We start from the raw sequence: 27797 nt of genomic DNA, 5'->3' as shown, positions 1-27797 counted from the left end.
AGGCTGAAGATTTATGATCAGAATTAAACCTTGGCAACATCAGCTTGATTCTAGATCAATACTTCCTATGGAAGTTGAGGGCTCAGCTCTGGTATGGTGTGTGTGACACCAGGACTGGCCTGGGATCTCTGAAGAGTCTTGTTCAGGGGAAAGAAACTGAGAGAGAAGATAAGGAAGAGACAATTGTTCTTCCAGTAAGCGCTCTTCACAACTTTGTGCCAGCCCCAGACAGTACATCAAGCTTTGATTTATATGTCTTAAAAACACTGAGCAGCTCCCAAAGCTGTCTGTGTCCCTGGAGAGGACTCGATGGGTTAAGATTAACATTCCTCGGCACTGTTCAGCCTTTTTAGGGAAAGAAAAGCAGAATAGCAAGGCAGAGAGAGAAGAGACAGTACAGTAGCAGACAGACTGACTGACTCCTTTTGCTGCTGAATTGAGTGGAAGTGCATTTTCCCTGGTAATTGCTGGATATCTGAGTATTTCATCTAGCATGAAGGTAAGACAATTGCTTACTTAATTTGTACTGATGAAGTGAATATGGCAAGTGCAATGAAATATTAATTCATATGGAGAAATACTTAGCTGAAAATGTAATTAGGCAGTATTGCAAGAAAGAAGAAAACTAAAAAAACAGCTTGCGCAACAAAGCTGAGAGAAATCAGTGTGATGCCCTCTTTTATTTCTCAAGCAGACTAGTGTAAATATTGCAGAAAATCAGAACAGCTGCACAAGCTAATGGGAAAAGCAGAAAAGCAAAATAAGTTTGGTTTTGCTCCTCTTTTCTCAGGTGCTGTGGATTTTTCTGTTGCTGGAAGTTTCAGGGTTCTTTCCCATTATTTCCAGGTGAATATTTCTTTAGTAAATTACATGCTGAATACTAAGCATGTATAATTTAACAGACAACTTCTGCTACGTGGCATAGGGCAGGGCTTAGAGGAGTCTTCAGATATGTTTCGTGTGAGAGGAGACACTCTTTGGCGTCAGCGCTGCCACTGCCGTCAGTGGTGACAAGGAGTGGGGAATTACGGTGTCCCTTTCCTCTGCCCAGAGGAGTCAGCTGCCCTTTGGGAAGAGAGCACACAGCAGTGGTGTGAGCCACAGCAATCACGTCTGCGAAACACAGCGTGGCATACCCCAAGCCATCCCTGGTCCTGGGTCAGGCTTCACCCTCCCTGCCTGCCGTTGGCAAGCTGTCTGTCGGAGAGCTGCCATGGGAAGGTCTGCTGCACACCATGGCACGCACAGCCCCTGGCAGCTCCCGGGTGATCTCCAGACACAATCTGACCTCTCCCCACTTTGAAGCTAGCCTTCAAAGCTACGGTTGCACAAAGTCCTTGCTGATCTTCAGGCTAGGTAAATGTGTTGCCTGGTGTCTTCTGGTGTTCAGTGGACAGAACGCCCAAGCAAGAACTGTTTTCATTCTCACACATGCCAAGCAAATCCCAAAGGTTTTAGAGGGAGCCTGATCATGCCCCTAATTTTTATTGAAGGGCTGCTTTACCGTTTAGGAAGGTTTTGCACTAATGCTTATGGGTGTAAACCCGTGATAATTCTCCTCTTTTTTTTTTAATGCAAAAAATGCTACTGGAGCAGCCGTTCTTCTCCAGTCCATTGCCGCTGGAATTCTTTTGGTCCTTGGTCCGAGTGCGATGGCTGTACTCAGAAACAGGTATAGACAGACACACTTTTGCTGTACTTGTGACTTCACAAGCATATTCTATTTTCCCAGTAATTAAGGAGCTGCTACATCTTTAAAACCCCAAATCAGCTGTCAGACAAAAACCCCAGCAGAAAGAGAAGGATGAACAACACAGAACTCTGAATGGAAATCCTCCAGCCTGTCCCTCTATGTTCGCTTTCAAAACTATGATATTCATGATGTAAAATAATTTGTGCACTTTTAATTTTGGTCATAGTTCAAAAAAACTCAACTGAACAGTTAGGTAAACTGAGACATTCCTCCCCTGATGCGGTTTGTACCAGTTCCGTTGATTTTTCATTAGTGGAGTCACATCTCAAGGAAAGAAAACTTGATTGCAAAGTGTTATCGTCAATCAAAATAAACTGATGATTTTTACAGTGCAACTCTGTTTGTGTGAAAGACATTTGCTTTTGATTTTTCTTTTTATTTACTTTGATGTTGCATCAGTTAGGGAGTGTTTAGTCAAAATTAAATATGCACCATGAGACTGTACTTACTCTTTTTAGAAGCAAAAAGTAGCCTGCTGGATGTTAGATTTTATTGTCTTCCTTAATGACATTGTTTACTTTTAAAAACTTTAGCAAGTTCATATCAGGCATGATATGGAGGATTCAGGTCCTCCTAGAAAAGTGAAACAAAACAGAAATGTGTCAGCAGCTTTATCATGCTTTCAGTTACATACTAGATTTTTGAACAAACCAGCCAAGTTATGCGTCAATCTAGAGACCTTGTAGACAAAATAGTTGTCTTTCTATTAGCCTGGGCGTTTGTTACCATATTGTGGTAATATCAAGTGTGGTTGTTCTCAGAAAAGATAGTGACAATCTCATTTTCTTACAGCAGTAAAGTGGTAGCGTTGTCTTGACACTAAGAAACTATTCCTGGATTCTTTAATATGTCCCTTGATTTGCATTCAGATTCGGAGACGAACAGTAGCAGTGTATGGCCAGTATGGGGGAAATCCCTGCTCTGGGAATGCCTTTGAAACAAGACCATGCACCCCAACACGGGGATGCCCGACAGAGGATGGGTGCGGTGACCGCTTCAGGTGTTTTTCAGGTACCATCCAAGATCTTTTTCACCATTTTCTGGTCATAAAGTTAAGAAAACCTAATTATCTCTGAGATTTAATAAGTGTAATGGCTTTGCAGAACCCCCATCCTACAGATAAATTTGATATAGCAGCATATTTCCTTTTTTTCAGCCCACTACCCATGTTTTTAATTTCATCTGATGTGTTGCAAAGCTTTGAAGATAATATGCTATAGCCCTGGGATCCTCTCTAAGTCATTCTGCTTTACTGATTTGCCCCACAGTACAGGTATTTTCATTATGAGAAGGTAATTAAGGAATACAACCTTAGATGTGATTGTTCGAAGCTGTTCTCAGCTATATCCAAACATCTTGGAAATCACTCGGGTCATGGAAACTAATGCTCCCCGAAACAGTGCTAGTGTCCGAGCAGCTTCCGTTACCTTCACAAAAACAGTGCGTTACCTCAGTAGACAGATGTTTGTCACAGAGGAATCTGATAAATGTGTTTTGATGCTAGCAGTGAGACAATCACAGTTAATCACAAGTTATAGGGTCAAAGGATGAAAGCTCAGGAAATAAATCTAGAAGTCAAATGTTTTATTAATGTATTATAAACCTTGAATGGCTGTGCTTCCCTCCAGTGTGCTGCACATTATTTCCTTATGTCTACATTTACTGTTGGTTCACAAGCCCTCCTGGGCACAGACTGTTTGTCATGGGAGTGAAAAAGCTAATTAATGTAGTACAGAAGTGGGACTTTTCTTTGATTTTAGGTGATTTATTTTCAAACAAACACACAGTTCTTTCCTCATGTATCTGTGTTCTGATTTAGGTCAGTGCATTAGCAGATCTCTTGTGTGCAATGGAGATCAGGATTGTGAGGAAGATGGTGCAGATGAAGATCGATGTGAAGAGAAGACGACTGTATGTGATATTGATAGAACACCTCCGAATTCAGAACTTACAGGAACGGGGTAATGTTCTGTGCCAGACTCAGTAGTACTGGTGCCAAATGCTTTTACATTTTGGTTGTATTTAAAAGCTCTTTACAGACAAACAGCCTGGACCTATGGCAAAATGTCCTATATGCAAAAGTGTTCAGTACAGCTGCCTCCCTCATGCCAATGGCTCAGTGCAGCCAGGATGTACAGGCCCTTTGACCTGAAGCACACAATAAAACTCTTTATCTTTCATTCCTGCTATTTAAAAACATCTTCTAAGATGTGAAATGAAATGTCAACCAATAACACATAATCATCAGTATGGAAAAAATGAGCCCGCAATGCTCATTCTTTTTGGTCATTGCTGTTGCGTTTAGTACTATGGATCCATATGCATTTCTGTTTATACATCCCATCTGAAGTTTCTTTAGTGTAGTTGTATCACTTGGTATGCAATATAATTCACATGTAATACAAAAACTATTTCGAATGGATGCCCTGTTGTTTCTGTTTTGCATTAAATGCTGGAACAATAAAACTTAATAAAATCCGTTGTGATAGATATGAATGTCTTAATGTTGAGAGGTACTGATATGTGCTCATTTTTGTGGACAAAAGAAGAGCAAATTTTTGCTTTCTGCATTGTGAAAAGCTGTGCCCCCTACAGTTCTGCCTGTATAGAAGTCTGTTAGTTGGTATCCTCTTTTCTTGGGTAAATCAGTTCATGACCTTATTCTGGAGATACAGCTTTCAGTTGTAACGGCCCTGTAATTTTCAGCTCCTGTAAAATAATTTGCTACCTCTCTGTCTTAATGATATTTCATGTTTTTCTTCTCATAGCTTTGATGCCATTACCGGTGAGACTAGGGGAAGAGTCATTCATACAAAAACTTTTGGAGGACAATGCAGAAAGGTCTTTAGCGGTGATGGGAGAGAATACTACAGGCTGAGCGAAAGTGTTCTTGCTTATACTTTCCAGGTGTGTTTCCACTAGGCACAGCTTTATATTTAGAGTCATGATTAAAACTGGAAGAATGGTGCAAAGCCTGTAGGGTCTCTTGGCGGGTAGGTTTCTCAAAAGACAGCTGAACGACACTTGTTCCCTCTCTGCAGTCACTTATTATTTTGAAATACAAACTGATGTGTATCTTGCTAAAATTGAAGGAAAAAAAAAGTGATTTCTTGGATGTGATTTCTAATTCTCTCACAGTTAGACTGAATGTAAAGCCATCTCCTTAGCATAAGTAATAGCCTGAATCACCCTGAGAAATCTTACATGTGCAAGTCTTTGGGGTGTTTTGTGGAGATGTTCCAGAGATGTGCTTTGATTGAAGTCACTATCTCAGAAATATGGCTTGTCTCATGTTTATCAAAAGATGCCAAGCAACCCTTAATGTACTTTACCTTATAATGTGAATACTTACTATACAATTATTTAAAAATATATATGTAATATCTTTCCAATAGTGTTCAGTACTTTCTATGAAATCTGAAATCGATTCAGCCTGAAAAACACATCAGGTTATTTGCATCAGGAAGGATTTCTCTATAAGATCATTTTCAATATCCTTCATGAAGCTCTTTATACAGGATTCTATCTTTCTTCTTTTAGGTTAAAATTCAGAATGATTTCAGTTATGAGTTTTTCAACAGCAGCTGGTCCTATATGAAACACACAGAGAGATATGAAAAATCAAACAGTGGACACAGTTATTCACAGAATAAAATTCTGCAACACAGCCAAAAGGTATGTATAAATTATTACCATGGCTTGGTATTTTGCATAAACATTTTCATCATTTTTTTCATGTACTTTTATAGTTAGATGCAAATATTTATTTTATTCAGATATTTTGGCACAAAGTGCGTAACAGAAAAAAATCCCATAAAACCTTTACAAAGAGATCACGGTTTTGGCTATCAGTTAAGAAGGGTTGCCTGCTGTTTTTACTTTCTCTGTTTTACCTCTTTATTAGTTATTTATTTATTTACTAGCTGTTTTCCTCCCTATCTGAGGAAGAAAAGTATTTTCTTCTCATAATTGATGAATTTTTTCCATTTCCTTCTGATGATTTACTGCACACTTTTTTTTCTATTCTGTCAGTATCTTGAAACAAAAAAAATTCAGAATAATTCTGTGATTAAAGCTAGTTTATTTTCTAATACATTTTCCACTAATAGAACTCCATTAAGAGAGATATCTGGTGTCTTGAACAGCCAGGTCACAGTGCTTACGCCTTTGACTTATTTAAAAAGGAGCATTAGATAAATAATTTGAGAGTAACTCTCAGTTATGAAGGGTAACCTCTACCTTACAGCAAATAAAATCAACTAACAAATTTATACATTTGATGGCACCCAAGCTGACAGAGGACAAGCTCATTGTACTACACGAACAGTGATGTACTTTGACACTTAGCATAACAAAGTTCAAAAGAAACTTTGAGAGACTGAGGTGACCATTATTGTATAGGCATACAGGATTCTATAATTCAGCAGCATCCTCAAAATGGCCAGACCCCCTGACAAAGAAAGGCTCCTCTAGACAAAACAGTGTTCAAAGAAGACCTCTCTAGTGCCTCTGATTTGCTTCAGACAAGGCTTGTTATCCTGCTACTGCTGGGCTTCTGGTGTTGGAAACCACCCTTAGCTTTGAAGAGTGCTATTTTCCTTTCTTATTTGTCCTTATGCTAGCTTTGAGGTACACAGGAGGAAAAAAAGATGATATAGCAATTACAAATAGAGGTCCAAAAGATATTTCCTGTCTTCAGGATATTCTTTTTGCATTCACAGAGTTGATTAGTCATATCTAAGAGCTCTGTAAAGCTGTTGGTTAGTAGCCAATATAACATGCATGTCATCTGGTTAGTAGGAACCACCCTGATAGTGACACAGATCGTGACTGACATCTTTTCTTTCCCCCAGAGTAAGCAGCTGATGGTTGTTGAGAACAGTGTGGAAGTTGCTCAGTTTATTAACAACCACCCAGACTTTCTCACTCTTGCGGAGCCTTTCTGGAAGGAACTGGCCAACCTTCCAGTCATCTATGAGTACAACATCTACCGAAGACTTATCGAACATTTTGGGACTCATTTCTTACACTCTGGATCTCTAGGAGGACATTATAAAGTTATTTTTTATATGGATACTGACAAAATGAAAGCAGAAGGTAGAGTGCTAGAATATTTGCTACAAGAAACAAAGTGAATAAACAAGAATAAAAATTTCTTCGTATGTTCTCCCAGCTAATATCTAAAATCAAAGAAGAGACTTCTGCTAGTCACTACATTGTCTTCACAGGGAAAACAAAGAGGTTAGAAAAAGTGCTCAAACCACAACATTTAGTTCTAGATCCACATCTGTGCCCTGGAGTGCTCAGGGTAGCAAAGATTTGCTAGTTGGTTCAGGACTTCATCAGGCTAAACTTGAATTCTACTGCCAATGTAAATCTCAAATAATGTTAAAGCGTAAAAGTTACTTGGAGGTGAAGGTTGGGTAAAACTATATAAAGGAGAATAAATTACAAACAGGGCAAAGACCAGAGTGACACATATGATGGTACTTGGTGGGGAGTGGTGCTGTAGGATTAGTGATTGTGGAGAAAAGAGATGAGGGAAACAGTTTTTCCAGATGCACCTCCCACCTCTCAGCCTCCACCCATGGGCTTTAGCAACACGTGGAAATTCCCACAGGATGTGCTAGTTAGTTGCCTTCTAATTTAGGTGTAATTGTTCATGGTTATTTTCTTTCTAAAACACATCTCAAGTCAATAGGAAACTTGGAAATTAATTTCTGTGTACAGTATTGTTAATAGATCGGTTGTCTACAGGTATGAGCATAAGAGACATGTACGAGTGCACCACATCAGGCTGGAATGCATTCATTGTGAAAAAGAAGAAAGTAAAGTGCTCCAAACTGGATGAACTGCTACAGACTGCTTCAGGTAAATGTTCAACAGTGACTTGTACAGTTGCCATGTCTCCAGCTTTCATCTCCTCCTAAATATCTGTCAAAACGAGGAGCGGGTATTGATAGCTTTGTTGAACTCTATCTTAACACACTGAACACAGACAACAAGTGCCTCTTTTAAAAGGCTCTCCAGCATCCATCAATCATTGCTAATGCTTTCCCAGTAAATAGTGCTTTTCTGGACATCCTGAGTCAGGGCTGACAAAACACCTGCAAAACCAGATACTTCTTACATGTTATCCATGTAGGAAGTCTTGATCCAGGCACATGTGGTTGATTTTCACTATTGAGTCCTTTCAGTGCTTGCTAGTATAGCTTTTGCATGTATTGTTTCTATTTCCATTTGTAAATATATCAATGCTGGTATTTTCTGTATTTCCCACCCGGTATCTGCAGGAAGCAGCGGTAATAAGATTAAAGGAGACCCCTACATAGAAGGAGGAAGCCCAGGTGCTGTTGCTGGCCTTAGTTATCTAGAGCTGAATAATCCTGCTGGGAACAGTCAGAGATACTCCTTCTGGGCCAGATCAGTGACAGACTATCCCAGAGTAATTAAACAAAAGGTAAGGCTATTTTCCTGAAGCAGGAATGAGCAGATGGGATCACCTCAAGGGGAGAAATGATTAACTATAGCAGGTGATTAATCAGGCTGTAGTCTGCAATCATTTTGTTTTCAGATCACTTTATAAAAGAGAAAAAATTCACGGGAAGAAAATGCCATGCAGCTAACACAATCAGCTCCATCATGAATCTAGGTCCTTTGGCAGGTTGATACCTACAATCTTCAGTGACTTTAGTGGAGTTCTGCTTAGGAAGAGAGGGTCACACTAGCAGTAGAGAAAGACTGGATTTCAGATAACCTCTTTCCTGAAATGCATATTGTCAGGTCTGTGTGGCTTCCACTAAACTGGCCAGCTTCTGTGTATCCCTTTTATCTCTCCTCCTGTCTGTATCCATAAGTTTGGCAAAACTCGAGCTTCCAGAAGCCAGACATTTCTAAATTGGTCATGACTGTATTCACTGCTACCTTGTCTGAGTCCTTTTGGGAACTGTCCACATACTGAAGAATTACATAAACCCAAAAGATTTCTGTCAGGAAGTTTTAAATTAAATGTAAAAGCAGAGAATATCATAAAATAGGCAATAGAAATGCAAAATGTTTTCACTTATTATTACCTTCAATCACTTCTCAATGAAATACCATCATGGGTTATTTAAATGTCCAGTTTTTTAGGCTGGAAATACCTGGGTGAGAATTTGAGTTACTGTACTTTGGTGGTCTGTGTTACACTTTTGTCTCAATTGTAATGTCATAGCTCAGATATGTTTAAACATGACTGATCTACCACTAGCTTTAAAGGGATGCTGTTAAGAAGACCTGACTTTCCAGAAAAAGGCTAACATTAAATACTAACAGAAGATTTTAGCTAGCTAGCAAATTAGAACATCTGTCAGCTCCCATGTGCAGGAGCATACATCACAAATAATTTAACGTGACAAAATGTGCTCATAAACTCTTATATCCAGACTATAACTAGTTAATATAAATGTTTCTGTACTGTGTGTAGTTAACACCGTTATATGAGCTGGTAAAAGAAGTGCCCTGCTCCTCAGTCAAAAAACATTACCTAAAGCAAGCCATTGAAGAGTATATGGCTGAAAATGATCCCTGCAAGTGTCAGCCTTGCCAGAATGATGGTGAGGCAGCTGTGGAAGGAACTCAGTGCGTGTGTTACTGCAAGCCTTACACCTTTGGAGCAGCTTGTGAGCTGGGAACTCTCGTGCAAGATCAGCCAGGTCAGCACTCTTTAAACTTGTGAGAGTTTAGAAGTGGCAAAGTCTGATCTCCTGCTTCTAGGGTCTGCTTGTCCCACTGCACAACCTGAATGAGTGTATGCATGGGTCAGATATCACTGCAGACATACAGCATGGGGAGGGTCACACTGAGCCCAAGTCTTTGCTTAACATGTCCAAACAGTACTTAACAAAGAACTGTTTTTATCATTATTGTGGAGTGGACAATACTAACCACTCAAAATGTAACTTTCTATAAATAAACTAAATAAATGAGTAGAAATAACTTTAAAAATGTTTGCTCTTTAAATCTGTAATTATTTATATCTGATGTCAGAGTCTAAAAGTATATGAAAATAGCTAATTTACAGACTGCATGGAATTATATTTATGTAAAAGATGAGTTTGGGTAAGATTAGATTGTTGCAATCTGGAATTCTTTGTAAGGTCATGGTTTGGATCATCACTAGATTTGAACAGGACAGGTGGTTTGTATTTTTTTTTCTTAAAGGACGAAAAGCCTACAAAGGGGTTTAATGTGAAATATTCCCAAATATTACATAGGTGTTGTTGATGGACACTGGAGCTGCTGGTCTTCCTGGAGTCCTTGTTCAGGGGGAAGGAAATCCAGGAGCAGAACCTGCAACAACCCTTCCCCACATGGTGGTGGAAAGGCCTGCATAGGAGAGCAGCATGAAAGCAGACCATGCGAAGATGAAGAGTTGCAGCATTTTCGGTAAGCAGAAAAAAAAATCCATTTGGAGCACAACTATGGGAAGATAGAATCATAGAATGGTGAGGGTTGGAAGAGACCTTAAAGATCATCTAATTGCAACCCCCCTGCCATGAGCAGAGATGTCTTCCACTAGGCCAGGTTGCTCAGAGCTCCATCCAACCTGGCCTTGAACACTTCCAGGCAGGGGGCAGCCACAGCTTCTCTGGATAGATTTAAGAATTTATTTCGGAAGGGTGCAGAAGCTACTGAATTCAGTGAGAATATCACTTACTGGGCTTTCATATTTAAGATGAAACAAAACAAAATTCAGAAGCTGTGAATCTGATACAAGGTAAGAATAGAAAATGGTGTAAAAGCCAGTAAACTTGACACCATTCTATGTAGCGCCCTCTCAGATAGACTGGCAGTGCCTAATTTAGATATAATTTGGATGTAAATGGGATGCATAATAGTCTTGAAAATGGGCTTTATTAAGAAGTGTAGAATTTTGAAAGGAAAGGAAACTAAATTCAAACTAAATTGTACATTTGTTTGCTTTGTAGCTCAATTGAACCACACTGTTTTGATTTATCCATAACTCCTACAAAATTCTGTTCACCTCCTCCTCTCCTGGAAAATGGATTTGTTCAAGTAAGTTATTCTAGTAATCTATTATCTGTCCTATTCCTACCTGCAGTGTCTCTATTACAGTTAATACAGATATTCACTTGCAAATTTATTTTTCTCTTGAGAACCTTAGTATCAGAGCTGCTGCATAGCAGCTCTCTCAGCATTACTCCCGGACTGAAGTTTGCATGACATTAGACAAGACTTCTTACTAAAGTAAAAGAAAACCAAAAAAGCCGTAATCCCAAAACCAGAATAAAAGCTTTGCTTTTCTGGACTCTCTACCTACAGAGTAAAGTAATCTACTTGTCCTTAACCCTATACATCTATTCAAAATTTTCTGTGCCACATGAATTGCATATTAAAGCACAGGAAACTAGACAGAAAACAGCACAGAAAGTAAACTGTCCAAGGTCATTCATTAAGTCTATAGCAAAATTGTAAACAGATTTTAGGAATCATCACTCTACACCCTGTAACTTACCATTGCACTTCCTTGATCCTTCATGAAACTATGATCTGTCAAGATATATGGCTGATGGCAACTTTGGCCTATTTAACAAGGGAGACTAAATTGCTCCCTTGGAGGAGTGGATTATGCCTTCACTATGTTATGAGCCTGTCTAGAGTCTTTTTGCTCTATAAATAGATAAAAGGATTAGTTCAAAATTCATGAGTTGTACTGCACAACTGCAACCTGAGGCAAGATCCAAAGTTTTGTGCTCCCTCTTTTGCCAGTGATTTTTTTTTTTTATTAATCAATAGTTGTCTCCCATATCGATATTTTTGGTTCACAAACTAAAGGTAAAACCCTGCAATTTATGGAGTAGTCTCAATGTATTCTCAGAATGGAGTGGGATGTAAAATGAGAAAAGACCTCTGTCCTCAAGCCCGGGTCTTCTAAGTGACCCTATCGGACTAACCTTTAGTAAGCTGATAACATGCCATCCTAGCAATTAGCAAAGCCGTACACTCTCCAGTGATCCCCCTGGAGGCTCTTCAAGAGCTTATGTTCCCCCTCTATTGCCTAAGAACAGCCACATTTGCAGTCAGTGTAGATACTGCCAGGAGAGTGCTTTTCCATCACTGACATACCACTGCCAGACCGCTGTCACAGTGTACCTTCAACTCTAACCCTCCCATTGCTAAGTTAAGATAGCCTGAATGTTCTGTATTCTACCAAGTTATTTTCATCATCATCGTCATTTTGATCCCGTTTACTGACTACTGATCATCAGAATTGGTCCCGGTATTCCAGACACTCTCATCAGTGACATTAATACTTCTCACTGTCCTCAGCTACTGCATCCCAAATTAAAGGGAGTTCAATACTCTGGTGGTTCTTAGATTGTATATCCAAAATTTCAGCTGTTCCCTTTCTTTCAGAATGCTGAAAACTCACACCCTGTTGGGAAAAGCGTTGTTTATGCTTGCAGACATGGATATTCTCTTGTTGGTGATCCTGTTGCTAAGTGTGGCAGTAATTTACAGTGGCAAGTTGGAGAAAGATATTGCCAGGGTATGTCTAACTGATTCTTGTTTTGAAATACAACTCCGTTCCTGAATTCCTGTGAAACATCTCTGAACATCTGCTTGCCAACAACAACGGAGGAAAAATACACACCTGCATTTCCCATTTCCCTAGACGTAATCAGGTATAAATTGACTTTTATTTTCAATCCAGGTATTGTTAACACTGAAATAGAAACATGCCCAGAAAGTCTGGTTTTATGAAGGCTGAAAGTGAGGGAGACTAAATTCCAGTCCAGGAATTACTTCCTGTGGAAACAAACGTTGTTGCTTAATTCAGTCCTGTGGCTGTATCTGGAAACTATGGGGGTGAGTCTATGTCGAAAGCAGACTGAGGAAGAAGTCTAGTAGGCAGAATATTGACAAAGTTCTCAAATAACAACCTTATCATAAGAACACAACTTCAAGATTGCTTTACATCTTGGCTGATCTCCCCACTTCACTCTTTTCCTCTAACCCAGTCAATAACCCTTAGGGTTTCTTTTTTTCCCTGCACATTTGGTTTGTGAGTCAACTTTGAGTGTGATCAGATAGACCTGGGAATTTTCAGACCTGTAGTTCAATGCCATCTTTTCCTCCTTCCAAACAGGACTGACTGCCCACAAATGCTAGTTCACCTTGTCTGTTTGTGTATCAGTACATGGTCTCCGCGGACCCTGTAGGTATGACTGCTATCTACTAAGACGTTACTCTCTAATATGAACCTTCAACAGAAGCATGGTTCCTAAGAACAGAAAAGCCCTCTTCAAGCTAGGGCTGGACCTGCAGGCAGTAGGAGAAGATATTTTTCACTCTGTGCTTGGTATTGCACACTTGGCTGGCATGATGAGTTAATATCCTATGCTAACATGATTCATATGTTTCTACAGGAAAATCAGCTAATCTTACCATTCAATTTCATAAGAAATTTAAGAGAAGATAAAACATTTGACTGCTTTCTGCAATCCACTGATTCACTGTGGCTGTCTCAAATGTTTCAATCCTTAGAAACTGCTTGTCTCCTGCCCGTCCTGGAGGGGGGTTTGCAAGGAGAGCCATGGAAACCTGTGTATGAGATCGGTGAGAGAATAACTCTGTCCTGTCCACACGGCATGCACTTAGAAGGGGCAAGCTCCATTTTGTGTGAGCCTAGTCTCAAGTGGTCCCCTGACATGAAGACTATCCAGTGCAAGAGACCGGGTAAGTCATTGCAGTCCTCCAAATGCAATGCAGGAGTTTCTTTCCTGGACAGACTATGGCTGATGTAGATAAGGTATAGACAGAGCTATGGCTGGTATAGTGAGAGAGGCCATATTTGTATCACCAGCAGGAAGCACAGAAAACATGAGCTTGTTTTCTGTGAGCAGTTCAAACAAGATGGCTCAAGACATTTCTTCAGGGGTTTCCTTACATCTTTTTGCTTCCCACTCCCCTATTGCTATCAGGTATTGTCACTGACAGTATTTTAAGAGATTGCCTGGGATGTATGCTGCCTATTCTGCCACCCAAATATGCTTCAGTTTCCACCCATGTTGTGTAACACCACCACCGTGTGAGCTGCACTTTAGAGGTATAGCTTTTCTATCTGGAAACTGTTCAGTGCATCACAGCCTCTCATGGCAGAGAGGACAGTGGTGGATGACTCCTTTTGCTCATCTGATAGTCACACAGCTGATATGGAGTAAATCTCCAGGAACTGGAAGCAAGCTGCTTCAGTTTCATGGTAACAGCTCTTTAAACTCCGGTTTGGTACTGGCAGGCACTGATGGAGAGGGAAACAGGTACAGGGTACAGCAGGTCTGTCTAAGTCATCTTTTCCAGCTGTAGAAGGCAGACAAGGCTTTCTCTTGTGCACTCCTACAATGCTGGTCAGTGACATACAGACATCCAAGCAGCTTGCTGCTTCAGGCCAGTCACATCCTCACTGGAGGTCTCAGATGTTCTCATATCCCTGAGGAGACCTTTGCATGGGGACAACAGCCACTGCTGTAGAAGACTAGGCGTGTCTCCTGCATTTCATGTCTGTCCTCATCAGCCAACAGCTGCCTGAGGTTGCCTGACCTCAGGGAAGAGGCAGGTGACAGTCAGGCTTAGACCTCAAAAGGTCAAAGTGAGATTAGGTCTCTAATCTAAGATCTAAGGTCCTGTGACATTCCCAGTGTAAGTTGTCTGCCACTGTGTCATATCCACTTGCACAGAAAACATAAGGATTTCAGACGGAATCACATAGCTGTACATAAAGAGCTCACTGATGTGAAAGTGCTAAAGTACCAGTGCTGAAGTACAATTGCGAATTTCTCCTTAGGCTTAGCTTTAGTGAGTATTTTCATTGTTTTTTTATTACATCAGATATTCACATTCCAGTAATAATAACAGTTTTAAATGCTTTCATCTTTAGAAACAACTTGTGCCTGGCTGTATGGGAGCATTACATTAGTACAAAAGTTAAAAAACAAAAAAGGGACAACAATTAGATTAGAATTACAATATTAGATTAGATTAGAATATCAATTAGAATAACAGTTAAAAATACAAAAATACGAGATAAGAAGGGTGGAATTAAGAAGATATGCATACACAGACACAGTGGCACACAGACATTTAGATGAGAGTATTTAATCAACAATAGTGTCGGTAACAGTCACCTATATAACCAACTATATAACCATGGATGGAGACAATGCAGTGATTTTTTGGTGGAAATTTCCCCTCTGCAGGAAGGCAGGGTTATGCCTACTGTCTGTTTTGCACTGCAACTCTATTTTTTTTCTTCTCTGGCAATTTCTGCCTCTCTAACTTGCTTGGCAAGTCTCAATCCACAAGAGAGATTTTTGGTTTTCTTTTAAAGGCAGCAATATTCAGGGATTTTCATGTTAAAGTAGAAAAATACAGACACATAATGTAAAAGATGTATCAGGACAAAGCTTTCTTGAGAAAGTATGTCCATACAGATTCAGCAAATGCTTGGCGTTACTTGCTACAGAAATCTCCAGAGGAATGTTTAGCAAAGGCCTATTTAATTTTCGAGCTTGGAAAACAACTCCAAACTCAAAGAACAGTACATGTGCAATCATGAAAATTCCCCAAGAATCACAATTGCTTTTATTTTTAAAGATAGTGCAGACTGAGGGCTAAGGATGGAACTTGTAATTTTCATTACCATCAGCACATAAAGATACTCAGGTTGATATTTCTACATAAGAATTTGGAGCCTTAGCTTTTGTAGTGACAATAGTGGAGCCAGTAACTCTGAAACCTAATGATAAAGCGGTTGCAAGCTATGATTCAGCACTGCCAAGGTTAGCAGAAACAAATAGCTGCTGCAGAAATGACCTGTCTCCTTCCATCTGACTCATGACCCATGGATAAAATACTGAACTTTGCAAAGTGTGTCGTATCTTTTTAATAGTGTTGATTTCTTCCATACTTTTAATGAACGTACAGGATGTGGCTTTATGTCCTGGTTGTATAATTCAGTGCTTTTAAGGTCAACTGATAGGATAATTTCAAGGCAGACCTTTAACAGCCCTTGTTTTTCTGACCCTTAATAGCACTGTCTGTGTTCTTCTACTTCAGTGCCCAGTGTGAAACCAGAAGTGACAGAGCCTAAATGTCAGCCATGGGAGAAAGTGCATCAGTCGCAATGTGTGTGCAAAATGCCCTATGAGTGTGGGTAAGTTCAGGCTGAATTTGGCAATGACTTTCTCATTTTATTCAAAACCAATTAAATTTCTTAAGTCTTCAGCCCATGACAGATGAGAAAGCTTTACTCGTATGAGAAGGAGGCAATGTACTTTGTTTGCTTTACAGCTCAATCAATGTCCTGTTCATCGCTTACCTGCCTTGTCAGACCTGTCAGTGGGTTTTAGCAGTGATGGAATTTGGTTGGATGAAAGAAGGTGAAGCGATAATTTCAGCTCCACTTGATCTGTGAAATAGATGGAAAAAGATAAAGTGATATTTTGAAGATTTAGAAGATTGAGGAAAAGTTAGAACAGAGGCCCTTGGGACATAAACCATCAAAGCAGTAAGCTAGTGAAATAAAGCAGATTTCTTTTCCCTACTGAGAGACGAGAGTTACGAAAGGCACAATAATCCAATCTCCCATTTACACAGCAGTTTGCACAGACCAGTCACATCACCTTTCCTGACCTCATAACTTGCAGACCAGAGTTTATTGTTTCCTGATTGATCTAAGGCTATAATTTGCAATAAGCAATGCAGGAGAAACATAGCAGGAGAAACATAAGGAAAACAGTAACTCTCTCAGTGCTTTGCTAAACATGGGGGTAACAGAACCAAAACAGAGGATTAGCGAGAAGACAGCTGAGACCGCCTCGTCGCTGATGGCCAGATGTGCCAAAGAGCTCAGCACTCCAACATCCAGGCTTGTTTTCATAGATTGGATGAAGTCTCCTATAAAGCCTTCACAGTGGGTGTGAGCTCTGGATGAGAAAGCTGGCCAGGTTTATGTCACAACAAGAGCTGAGCAGTTTGGAAACTCTATGATAACACACCAAATTTGTCTGATCCTTGTGTAGCAGGAGGAAGAAATTTTAAGTCATCTCAAGTGATTTCATGGTAGCAGAACTTCTCATTGGAGGACATATGCCTTCCATCAGCCACATAGTTCAAGAGTATCTCACTGGTGACTGGTTCTAAGCCAAAGTTAGCACGCTTCAAACATCTGGAAATTAAAATTGGTCAGCCTAGTTCAGGTTTTGTAGATCTGCTGGGCACTTCCCTAAAGTCTGAGGCCATTGTCTTTCATGTGAACAGAAGTGCCAGGTTTGTAGCAACTCTGTTAAGATTTCTCCTATCCTTAAACATCTACATATTTTAAATGACCTGGTCCTACTCTTTTAGTCTCAGTACTCATTAAAGTGAGGCAACAGCCCCTCCTCTGGTTCATGGGTGTGTTGAGGTCAATTACAAAGAAGATCAGGGGAGTCCACAATGCTAGGGAAGGCCTTGGGCAGAGTCACAATAACCTTGGAAGTTTAATGAATTACATTCAGTTATGCATTCAGGCTTCAGTTATAATTAATCTACTGCTTGCTTTTTTCTATTTTTTATAAATATGTTCAAAACGGAAGGAAGATAGATAGCAGTCATTTCTGTTACCTGATGCCATCTTTTCACTCTGTCTTGAAATAAGACATCTAATAATAGAAGGATAAATCATCAGCTGTCAAAGCAAACCAATCTACCAGCCTGTTAAGGCAGTAGGAGTAAGGCATGTAAGTAGATCTTGGTACTTCCTCAGAGACCAGAAGTAACTTGGCTTGCTTTGCTGTGACAGTGACTTTCAGGAGCAGCCTCTGCTCAGAAGAGAGCTGGGAACAAGAGTTCACATGGGATTTCAGGAACACGATGGTTTCAGACCTATCCTGTATCCTTCCAGTTTCCAAAGGACTAGCAACTGACACTTCCCAGGACAACACAAGAACCCCACAAGAGGCTAGTGAGGGGCAATTTGTCCCGCATGATATGGTCCATTAGGCTACATCTATCTTCATCAGTTAGAGCAAGGGAAAGATCCTGGGCACCAAAGCTGCTAAATGGCTAAAGCAGCTCCTGGCAGAGCTTTGGCAAGGGCCAACTCCTGGATAATTCCCAGGCACAGCGCAGGAGTTACTAAGGTTAGGGACCATTCCAGTCTGATGCAGTCACCATCTTTTTGGGGGCAAAGAGAGTTTAATAGTATGGACACCAGCTATTCTGTGTGATTTGGCCCTAGTGCAAGGAAGGGGTCAGAGCACAGTTAGTGTGTTAATACAGATGAAATCTCAGTCTCCAGCAGCTAAAGACTATCTCCACAGTGAAATATGAGATTTAATAATTTTTAAATACTGTCCTCTCTTTTTTCCTCCAAGTTTATTTGTGTAGCAACTATGTCTCTCTTAAGAGTTCCTGGCCTGTGTTATACTAAAACTTAAGGTCTTGAATATAATCTTAAGAAGTTAAAATAATTTCCAGTATGCTGAATTTTTCACTTTTTATTTTCACCAAAAGTTGCCTGCATCTTTTGTAGGTGAAAGGGAGAGAAGGTATTTGGTAAATTACCTGTGCTATTTCATTTCGCACAGTATGTGATTTAGCAAAAGCTTGTTCTTATTCAAGCCTTCTTTTTCAGGTAAAAGGTATTGAATTTCTCACATTCACTTTACACAAGGATTCTTCCTTGCCTCTAATAATTTTTATTGCACTTCTGTGATGCTCCCAGCCCTGTGATTCTTTTCTCAGCAATGAGTGCAAATTATTAATTTCTCTTAGTACAGATTCTCCATCCTTTTTCTTATGCATCTGAACATGTTTATTTCCACTGGTTTTCTCCCAGCTGACCCAGCTATAGCAAATATGTAAAGCTCTCTCAAGGCAGTTTAAAGTATACTGTAATGAGAGATTGGCAACATGCACCATGAACTCCCTGGGTTCAGCCTTTGGCAGCTGGTTAAATCAGCCTCCCTCCATTCTTTTGGATGTTGCTAAAGTGGTGCAAAGCAGACACATTAGTGCACTTGTGTCTGCCTTAATCTTTTCAGCTACATTGAGCTGCCTTGTATGCAAGATTTTGACCTTCGGACTCAGGTACTGAGATGTATCACTCAGGCAAATAAAAAAGGCCTCTCAACAATGTTAAGCATAATAAACAACTTAGTCATAAATTAGATGCTTTCACTGGATCACACTTTGTTCTTCCAAATTTAAGATGATATTTAAAGGTGTAGTTTTTCTTGTATCATTCTCTGTACAGCTAACTTTCACGTTATAAATCAGTACACCACTAAATCATAGGCTGTGCAGCCAGATGAGCAAACAATATAATACAGACAAATGCACCAGCTTCCTTTATCAGGTCTTGATGCTGCATGTCCTGTGGGCTGTCTTCTTGTTGTGCCTCAGAATAAGAGGGTTAACCTCATTCTTTATGTTAATAAAAAAGCATTAAGGAAAATTCAGGCAACAAAATTTATTAACGATTTAGTGGCTGGTATTTTAACTAAGCACAGCAGTTAAGGGACTCATTCCAGCTGAGGATGCTAACTTAAGCAGGAGATGTAATACAATTAATGATCTTTGAAGACACACTTGGTTGCAGGTAGATGCAGCAAAATTTTCAGTCTCAGCTAATGAACTCTGTGCCAAATTTTAAATATCTTAAAGATGCACAGTGTTACAGGTAGTTTAATCTTTCTGTAAAGCCAGCTCTTTTAAGAGGCTTCAAAACCATCTCTCAGAGAACCATTCCCAAAATCTGGAGCAGGCACTTTTACTTGGTGCTGTATTATAGATCTACCAAAAACCGCCTCCTAGTTCTTAGGAAAAAAAAAAAGAAAAATTGCCTTAACACTTGACCAGCAAGTGAGCAAGGTTTGAGTCAGGACTTTCTTACTAGATCTTCCCTCTTCCAAATTCCTCTTCCCTACTCTGACAAGCCACTTTCACAGGAACTGTTACCTACCCCTTCAGGAAGGTGCATGCATGTGTAATACATTAGAGAATAATTGAGGTCTGAACTCTGGTCAGCTAAAGTCTTGCTCTCAGTGCTGCTGAGGTCAATGGCAAATACCCAATAATATCCCTGTCCTTCAGAGGGGACAGATCCTGGCTCTGCTGAGGTGCAGCATCCTGTGAAAAAGGAAGGAGTCTGAATTATTCACATGTCTATGTCCCAAGTTTCCTTGCTGCACTTGTAGGATGTACTTCAAGAAACAGGGAAGTTGGAACTGGACCCTGAAATTTTTCCACACCTTCAGCTTTTTTTAAGAGGTATCAAGATAAAACATTTTTAAATAGCATGATCCCTGCTTTTGTTTTCAGTCCTTCCCTGGACACTTGTGCTACAGATCAAAGGACCAAGAGAAACACACCTTTAACTGTTTGCAAGATGCATGCCTTGGAGTGCATGGGCAGAAAATATTCTCTTACTGATTCAGAAAACTGCAAAATACCTCAGGCAGCTGAAATATCATGTGGATCATGCCGTCTGTGGGAGAAATGTGATGGTAAGAGATTCTTTGCAATTATAAGCAAAGTTGTTTGTATGACCAAAATGAAATCTTTATCCCCAGTTACACATTAGCTGTAGGTCTGTCCTGGTGTGGTATCTCCAGACCCTTCCAGAAGCACCAGGCACTGCTAAGCTGGTTCAAACCATCAGCCCAGTGTTTGGTGTCCAAACATGGCAGGAAGCTCCAACCATGGAAGAGAAATCCCTGCAGGATATCGTAACAAAATGCACCATCTACAGGAAAAGCTTATTCCTAGTCGCTATGAAGTGAGTTACCCTGTTCACTGTGGGGTGAAACCCTTGACCTACTCTTGTCATTTTATCCACCAGTTTTAAATTTCTTAACACGGTAATTGTGGTAGTCCTTACTGCCCACAGGAATAGCTAATCCTTTCCTGAAATTTGCTGAGCAGTCTCCCTGGTGGTATCTTGTGGCAAGACACTGAATGTCTTATTCTGTACCATCTAGGAAAATCACTTACTTTTGTTTGAATTTCACTGCCTGTCCCCAGTTTCTCGTATTACAGTCAAAGGTGAATATCTCTTCCCTTAGAGAAAACAGTCCCAGACTTTCGCAATCTGTCTCCAGTGGATGTTTTCAGATTCCCTGATCTAATTTCCCTCAGTGTCCTACACTACACTGCATTTAATGGAGGGTTGCCAGAAATGGGGAGATAAAGAAGTAAATTGGGTTTTAGAAGTGCCTCAGATAGAGGCACAGCTATTGTCATATTTTGAAAATAAAAAAGATTACTTGATAGGAGCTCATCTGTTTTGTCTGACAGGGTTGAACAGACAAAAATAATAACAAAAAATGATAATCAAAACTGGCTGGAGCTTCAGTAGAGACAAACACAGGCAAAAAAAAATAAACGTACAACACCAAAACAAAGACACAGTTATGAAATATATATCTCAGATGGGACGTTCTTGTTATCTGATTATTTAGCTGTTGTCACTGATACAACTACACACATTTATTTGTAGGAGTAGATCCTTTGATCTTAGTGAAACAGCCTGTACATAAGTAAAGGTAGCAGTTGGAAGTGTCTGCACAATCAGTTTTTTACTATCCAGGGACAAATCTCGATCTTACACATTATCTGGACTCTGGAGCAGTAGGTACAGAAACCAGTTCAAGCTGTAACATCAGATAAGTCTCTGAGAACAATATATCAGGCACCTAGAGCAAGCTTTTGCCACAAGCACAATCAGCCTGTCCGAGCAGAGGAAGCCCCAACAGTGCACCACTTATTTTCCACTTCTAGTTTTTCCACTGAATCTGAACATCAGCTAATGTTACTTTTACGTAGGAAAAGGATCATAGAATAGTTTGGGTTGGAAGGGACCTTTCAAGGTCTTCTAGGCCACCCCCCCTGCAATGGGCAGGGATGTCTTCAAGTGGATCAGGTTGCTCAGAGCCCCGTCCAACCTGACCTGGAATGTTTCCAGGGATGGGGCCTCCATTGCCTCTCTGGGCAACCTGTGCCAGTGCCTCATCACCCTCGCTGTAAAAAACTTCTTTCTTATATCTAGTCTGAGTCTACCCTTGTTTAGTTTAAAGCCATTGCCACTTTCCCTGTCCCTACAGGCCTTAATCAAAAGCCTGTCCCGGTCTTCCTTACAAGCCCCCTTTAAGTACCAAAAGGCCACAATAATGTCTCCCTGGAGCCCTCTATTCCCCAGGCTGAACAGCCCCAACTCTCTCAGCCTTTCCTCACAGCAGAGGTGCTCCAGCCCTCAGGTCATTTTTGTGGCCTCCTCTGGACCTGCTCCCACACATCCATGTTTGTCCTGTGCTGAGTGCCCTCAAGAACATTACTGTCAATTCTACAATTTTGCTAAAAACATTTTAGTCTGTTTTTTGTAGAGTCGGATGCCATCCTGAATGTTATTTCTCTGTGCTTTTGCTTAGCGCAATCCAACAGCTGTGTTTGTGATGAAGATGGGCCATGTGAGGAGGGAGGCATCGAGGTCTGCGCTGAAGTGAGCGGCTCTGCTGCCCGCCGGACCATGACAGAGTGCGAGGCCGGGCGGCTCAAATGCCAGGGGGAGGCTGTCACCCTTGTCAGCATAAGGCCTTGCGACGTACAGAGCAAATAATATATGTTACGGTTCCTTTTGCTTATTGCCATGTCAAAATGTGTCAACTCTCGGGCAGGACATACTCTGAACCTTGCTCTACCAAATGTGAGCTCTGCTGTGAAGTCCACTGCAGCTGATGAGACCGAGTGCATCGGCTCTGGTTGGCTCTGAATCAGGGCTCGAGGCTCTTCATTAGGCACTGCTGCACTCGCCGCTACAGCTCATCACAGGGCTCTTGCTTAGGCCCTGGACTTAGTATTGGCAACTTTATTTCACATTTCTATCAGAATTAAAAAATCTTGCTGAAGTGAAGTCGCCAGAGTAGCTTTTATAGTGACGGATTGCAGTGTCTGACATCGTAAATACGTTTTTCTTAAAGCCACACAAAGAAAGATATGCATGCACTGAGTAGGTTTAGGTTGCAAAAAAAAAAAAAAAAAAAGGATAGGCTTTCCAGCTTTCCAGAGTAAGATGTACGATTATTCTCTTTTAATAAATTAGCTTCTTCCTACTGTGCCTTATTCAGTTGAGCAAACAATACTCACAGCATTGAACCTGTTGTTGAGCCTGTAGCTCTTAAATGCCAAAACAATGTATTTACTAACAGTAAAGCCAGCTTAAAGCAATGAGAAGACTTCTGTGCTCACTGCTTTTCGTACAGAGAACCACTTTGTGAAAAATCACAATTTTACATTGTCATAACTATCATCATGAGCTACATTTGTAAGGGCAGATAACTCAATTGCTTTTGTCACATGCATTTACGTTTGTGCCAAGACCAATTTGCTTACAGACCATTGCACGTAAAGGCCTTCCACCACAGCAAAACTTTCTCAGAAGCAGCTACTAGGGAAAGTGTATCTTCACAGAAATGAAGACACCCTGTGGAGAGTCCCCCTGGAGATACCTTTGGACAATCTCCTAAGACTGTTCCTAAATAAAAGGAGTCTCTTACACTCTTTCCTTACACAGCTAAGCATGCTGTCTAGTGTAGTCAGACAGTGACATCTTTGCTCACATGCAGTGTGCCTTGCAAGTCCATTCGGGTACCTGTCCTGGTAGTCCAATCCCTCCTGACTATTCTCAGGTGCAAACAAGGGCAAAAGGCTGGATATCAAATGGGTGATCAAGCAAGTGCAGCACTATCAGGAGGCAGTCAGTGTGCTTTTAAAGTGACAGATTTTATTTCTTACTATCAATAAATACCTACCAGATGAAACATTTCTCTTGGTTGTCATGTTTGTACCTGTAGCTTCCTCAGATAAAGCTCACCCTCATCTGGATAATCCTTGCTTTCCATGGTGCTGGCAATGAGGATTAAGCCAGAACAGGAGCAACATGCTTTCCCTTGGAGACTCTCTCTCCTGGGGGAAGCTATGTTGGAGGGCAATGTTGCCACCACACTGACTGAAAGGACCTCCTGACCTTCATGCTGTCTGGAAATTAATGGCACTTCTTTGGTTTTTTTTGAGAAAATCGTAAATTTTTGCAAACAGCTTATAGATGAAAGCAAGTAGAATAAAATCCAAATGAATTTAATCAGTTATTTGCTCTGTATTATTTGCTCAGGAGTAGCATGTTTGCAGAGCAGCCAGATGTTTGCCCCTTGGTTACTCCCAACTCTCTCATTCACAATATCTAGCCTTTTTTTGGGGCAACAGGCCCAGCGAGTGAATGGACCATTAACCCACTGGGTACCAATAGCTTCCATAGCTGCTGGAGGCAAGAGAAAATAATCTGGAAATTTCATGAGAGATAGCACAAAAACAATAGTTCCTTGGTGATTCATGTCTTCATACACAAGGAAATGTGGAAAATCAACACAGGGCCTCAAGAAACGTTGAGAATTACTACTTAAGAAACAGTTCAAAAAACCAGCAAGGTTGCCTGGTACTCATCTTGATACATCAGCAGGAACAGACCTCTACATCCATAAAATAAATTAGTTTGAGATAAGACAGACAAAATATTAATGAAGGCTACATTTCAAATGCTTCAGCTAGTTCCGTGTATCTCAGTGTGTACCTGATGCATCTAAATCTTCACAAGGATCTTTTTTCTCTCCTTTTTTCTTCCTAATTACCCACTCCATCATTTCCCTTCCTACTTCTCAGCCCAGCCAGCTCCTTCTCTGCGGACACCTCATAAACCCTTTCCCTCCCAGACAGCTGGCTGCAGGTCCAGGAAGGGTCTGCTCCCCTTTGTGCTGTGACACCGCAGTCCTTTCTCTGCCTGACTTCCCCCACATATGGTTTTCCATCTTATATTTTGCTAGGTTAGAAAGCACTTCAGTTCCACCATCCCTTCTGAAAATCTGAGGGTAAGATGCCTTTTTTTAAAAAATAAAAAAAAAGTAACAAACAACCAGATGCCTATTTAATGCTGCTTGGGAGCAAGGAAGAAGTAATGTAATAGAACGAGTTCTTCCCTTGGAAAGCAGGGGTATTGCATGTGTTTAAGTAGTGTGCCTTTGATCAAATAGTGCATGATGTTAACGTTTAACCTAAGCTTAGAAGCAGAGTATCTTGGCCATCTACACTATCCGTTCAATCAAAGACAAATTCTCCCTCTGGAAGAAACAAAGGAAAGTTGTCAGAAGAAAGTAGCCTTAAGTTGTCCTTAGGTGACATGTGACCATAGATGGAGAAAAGGAGTTAGGTTACTTCATCCAGGAAGGCGACTGATGACCACCAGAGACCCCCAAAAGGAGGAAAATATGCTCAGAAGGCTCTGAAAAGGAACCAAGAAGAATGATGCCACATATTTGCACAATGCATGTAGATTAGAATGAATATGTATTAGATGGATAGAATATGCATTAATTTAATGTATAAATGTAGTGAAGAAGCTGGCATTGGATGTGCTTGATTTGTGGAAAATTCACTGAGCACCCAGGCCTGAATAAAACAATATCTCTCCTGAGTGTGTGAGGGCTGGCTTATTGCACACCGGATAAAGATTCCGCTTTTTGAACAACAGCAAGGTGAGTAGGTAGAAGTTTTCTTCAAAGCAATACGGCTATTTAGTGAAGGAAAATGAGGTTCATGTAGGACCGGTGGCTGGGAGGATGATCTGTCCAATTGTTCATTCATCCCTATGGTGTGCACATCAGCTGGCCACACTTTGTCCCTTTCAGAGCAGAAGCACCCCCAGTCATTGTGGTCCACCTCTTCACCATACTGTTGTTAAACTAACAAGCAACTGCAGGACATTTTCTCTTGGTGAGAAAGCAAAGTCAGCTGGATTAGCGTCAGATGAGAAGAACAAAGAGGGAACAATGGTTCCATGGAGTCAGTCAGCTTAGCAAAATTAGCTGGAAGAAAGTGGTAAACCCCTTTGTTTTACCTGAGCATTTGGTGACCATTTACACCATCACCATGCGTTAGGATACTTAGGAGGAATTTGGCATTAGATGACCTGAACTTTGGGCAGCTGAACTATGAAGAGCAACAACAGAGAGCTGCAGGACACTTCCATGGCAGATTACAGGCTTTTACAGGAACTGGGCTCTTTTAGGTCACTGAAAGCATCACTCTGCCTTGCTTTCGCATTTCCCAGTCTATGACACCAGATCCAATGACACCTGCAATACATAAATGTCCCAAGAGGGGACCTTAATGTTAATGCTCATGCAGTATTGTAAATGTCTGCCCCTATTATTGATGAGATGAGACTGTCCCAGGCAAGTGTAGAGGGACCAAGAGTTTCATATACTGTGTGAAGAGAGAAGGAGAAAGAATGAAGGGTGAAACTCACATCAAGCTGGTAAATTTTTGCAGATGACATTCGAATAAAAAAAAATATTACCCTGTAAGAAGCTGCTGGGAGACAGAAACCAACTGGGAAACTGAGTGATATTGTGGCAGATGAAATTTAACTCATCAGATAAACTTGTTACCCATGCTAATGAGCCAGACTCATGGGATCATCTGGGGCCATTGACTTGGAAGATATCATCGTAAACTGCTCAGTAAAAAGGCTTGCCTGATGCAGAGCAGCAGGTACAAGTACAGAGTGGAGGGACCTTTATAAAACAGTAACGCTGAAAAAATTCTTCCTGGTTAACGCTAATTGGTAAACAGTACCAGCGTGTGGAGTGAAATTCAGCCTTGGTTGCTTCCTTGCAAAAAAATGGTCCCCTGAGCAGCAGCACTATCAGCTCCTGGTTTCCTATGATTTTTTTTTTTTAATAGATTCTCTGATGAATAAGAACAAGTCTGCACTGCATCCTGCCCTGGTGTTGTCACCAGCTAAAGCCAATGCGTCACCATAGTCATAACGTCATTACAGATCAGCTCGATTTCCACCACACTGTGGCTCTGCCGCATTGCTCACTGTGATGAGCTGCCACTGCAAGTAACAGTAGAGCCATTACTGCGCATGACAGGAGGCACAAGAATATAAACTGCTATTGATTTCTTTCTCTCTCTACTGCAAAACACAGCATAGTTGTCGCTTAACAGCAGAAGGATGGTGCTGGCACCCCAGATCTTCTGGCCGAACTCAGGAGACAGGCTAACTGTTCAGAGCTCAGTCTCCAGGTTCTGCTCTTCTGCACATGTTCCTCAGGCATTTATTTTAATTTCTTATGGTCAGGGGCCAGTGGACAGAGTCCTGCCCCACAGCAGGCAAAAGAAATCTCTCAAGTCACTTTAGCACTTCTCTAAATGGATTTTTATTATATTCAAGCCTCTAAGAACTGTATCAAATGTGAATATACAAAATAAAACTTAGCAAGAGGGAAGCAGTGACAAACAGCTGCAACTAGTGCTTTTGAACAGAGTGATACTTTAACCAGACTAGAACACTAGCTTCTGGTAAAGCAAAGTCATAGTTTTATATTTTACTTTTGACAGCAGTTACATGGAGACTTTTACAGTGATTGCAGTATTTGCTTCCTGGATAATTACACACTGTATGATGATAGCTGAACTTGCTTGTACTACAGGCCTCATTGGTCTAAAGGGCAACCAACAAACACAAGCTATGTTCTTGTATTTTGAGATCTGTTACACAGGTGACCATATCTTATGATGAGGAGAGCTATATAAATACTGTCACATGCATAAAGCAGGTTATAGCATTCTACTTGTGCAATTAGTCCAGGCACATGTAGCAGCAAAGACTGCTGTGAATCCTCTCCAAACCGAAAAATACAACAAGGCTGGCATTTCTTGAGTGAGAATTAATTTATTTGGATCATCTCCCAGGACATGTACATACTGATATCTCCCTGGAAACAGGATTACCATCTCTGTTTCAGTACATACCATTGCTCCCAGCACACATGTACTGGATATAGTCTTTCTGCATGAAGCTCCCACCAAGATGCAGTCAGACTGCTTCTAATCCTTGGAACGCTGGCTGAAGCAAGAGGAAGAGGCATTGTGACTCTTGGTGAGA

The 27797-nt window shown here is 40.7% G+C and overlaps 1 protein-coding gene across 2 annotated transcripts; it reads left to right on the top strand.

Annotated features, from left to right (window-relative positions):
- The first annotated feature begins 313 nt into the window (after positions 1–313).
- Positions 314–23613, top strand: C7 (complement C7). 2 transcript variants are annotated; one of them, XM_075411472.1, is made up of 18 exons: positions 314–499; positions 791–846; positions 1597–1672; positions 2623–2764; positions 3573–3714; positions 4522–4660; positions 5294–5428; positions 6607–6850; positions 7511–7624; positions 8047–8213; positions 9219–9447; positions 10009–10180; positions 10723–10810; positions 12173–12305; positions 13304–13495; positions 15872–15968; positions 20120–20304; positions 22225–23613. In XM_075411472.1, exons 1-18 carry the CDS (start codon positions 494–496, stop codon positions 22410–22412), a joined length of 2505 nt encoding a protein of 834 aa, XP_075267587.1. In that variant the 5' UTR covers positions 314–493; the 3' UTR covers positions 22413–23613. The 2 variants fall into 2 exon arrangements, with proteins under 2 accessions (XP_075267587.1, XP_075267588.1); XM_075411473.1 differs by lacking the exons at positions 791–846; positions 1597–1672.
- The last annotated feature ends 4184 nt before the right edge of the window (positions 23614–27797 follow it).

This window comes from Opisthocomus hoazin, chromosome Z (genome assembly GCF_030867145.1).
Source record: "Opisthocomus hoazin isolate bOpiHoa1 chromosome Z, bOpiHoa1.hap1, whole genome shotgun sequence".
Lineage (NCBI taxonomy): Eukaryota > Metazoa > Chordata > Aves > Opisthocomiformes > Opisthocomidae > Opisthocomus > Opisthocomus hoazin.
Note: the sequence above shows the minus strand (reverse complement) of the source record. Positions and strands in the feature narration are given on the sequence as shown.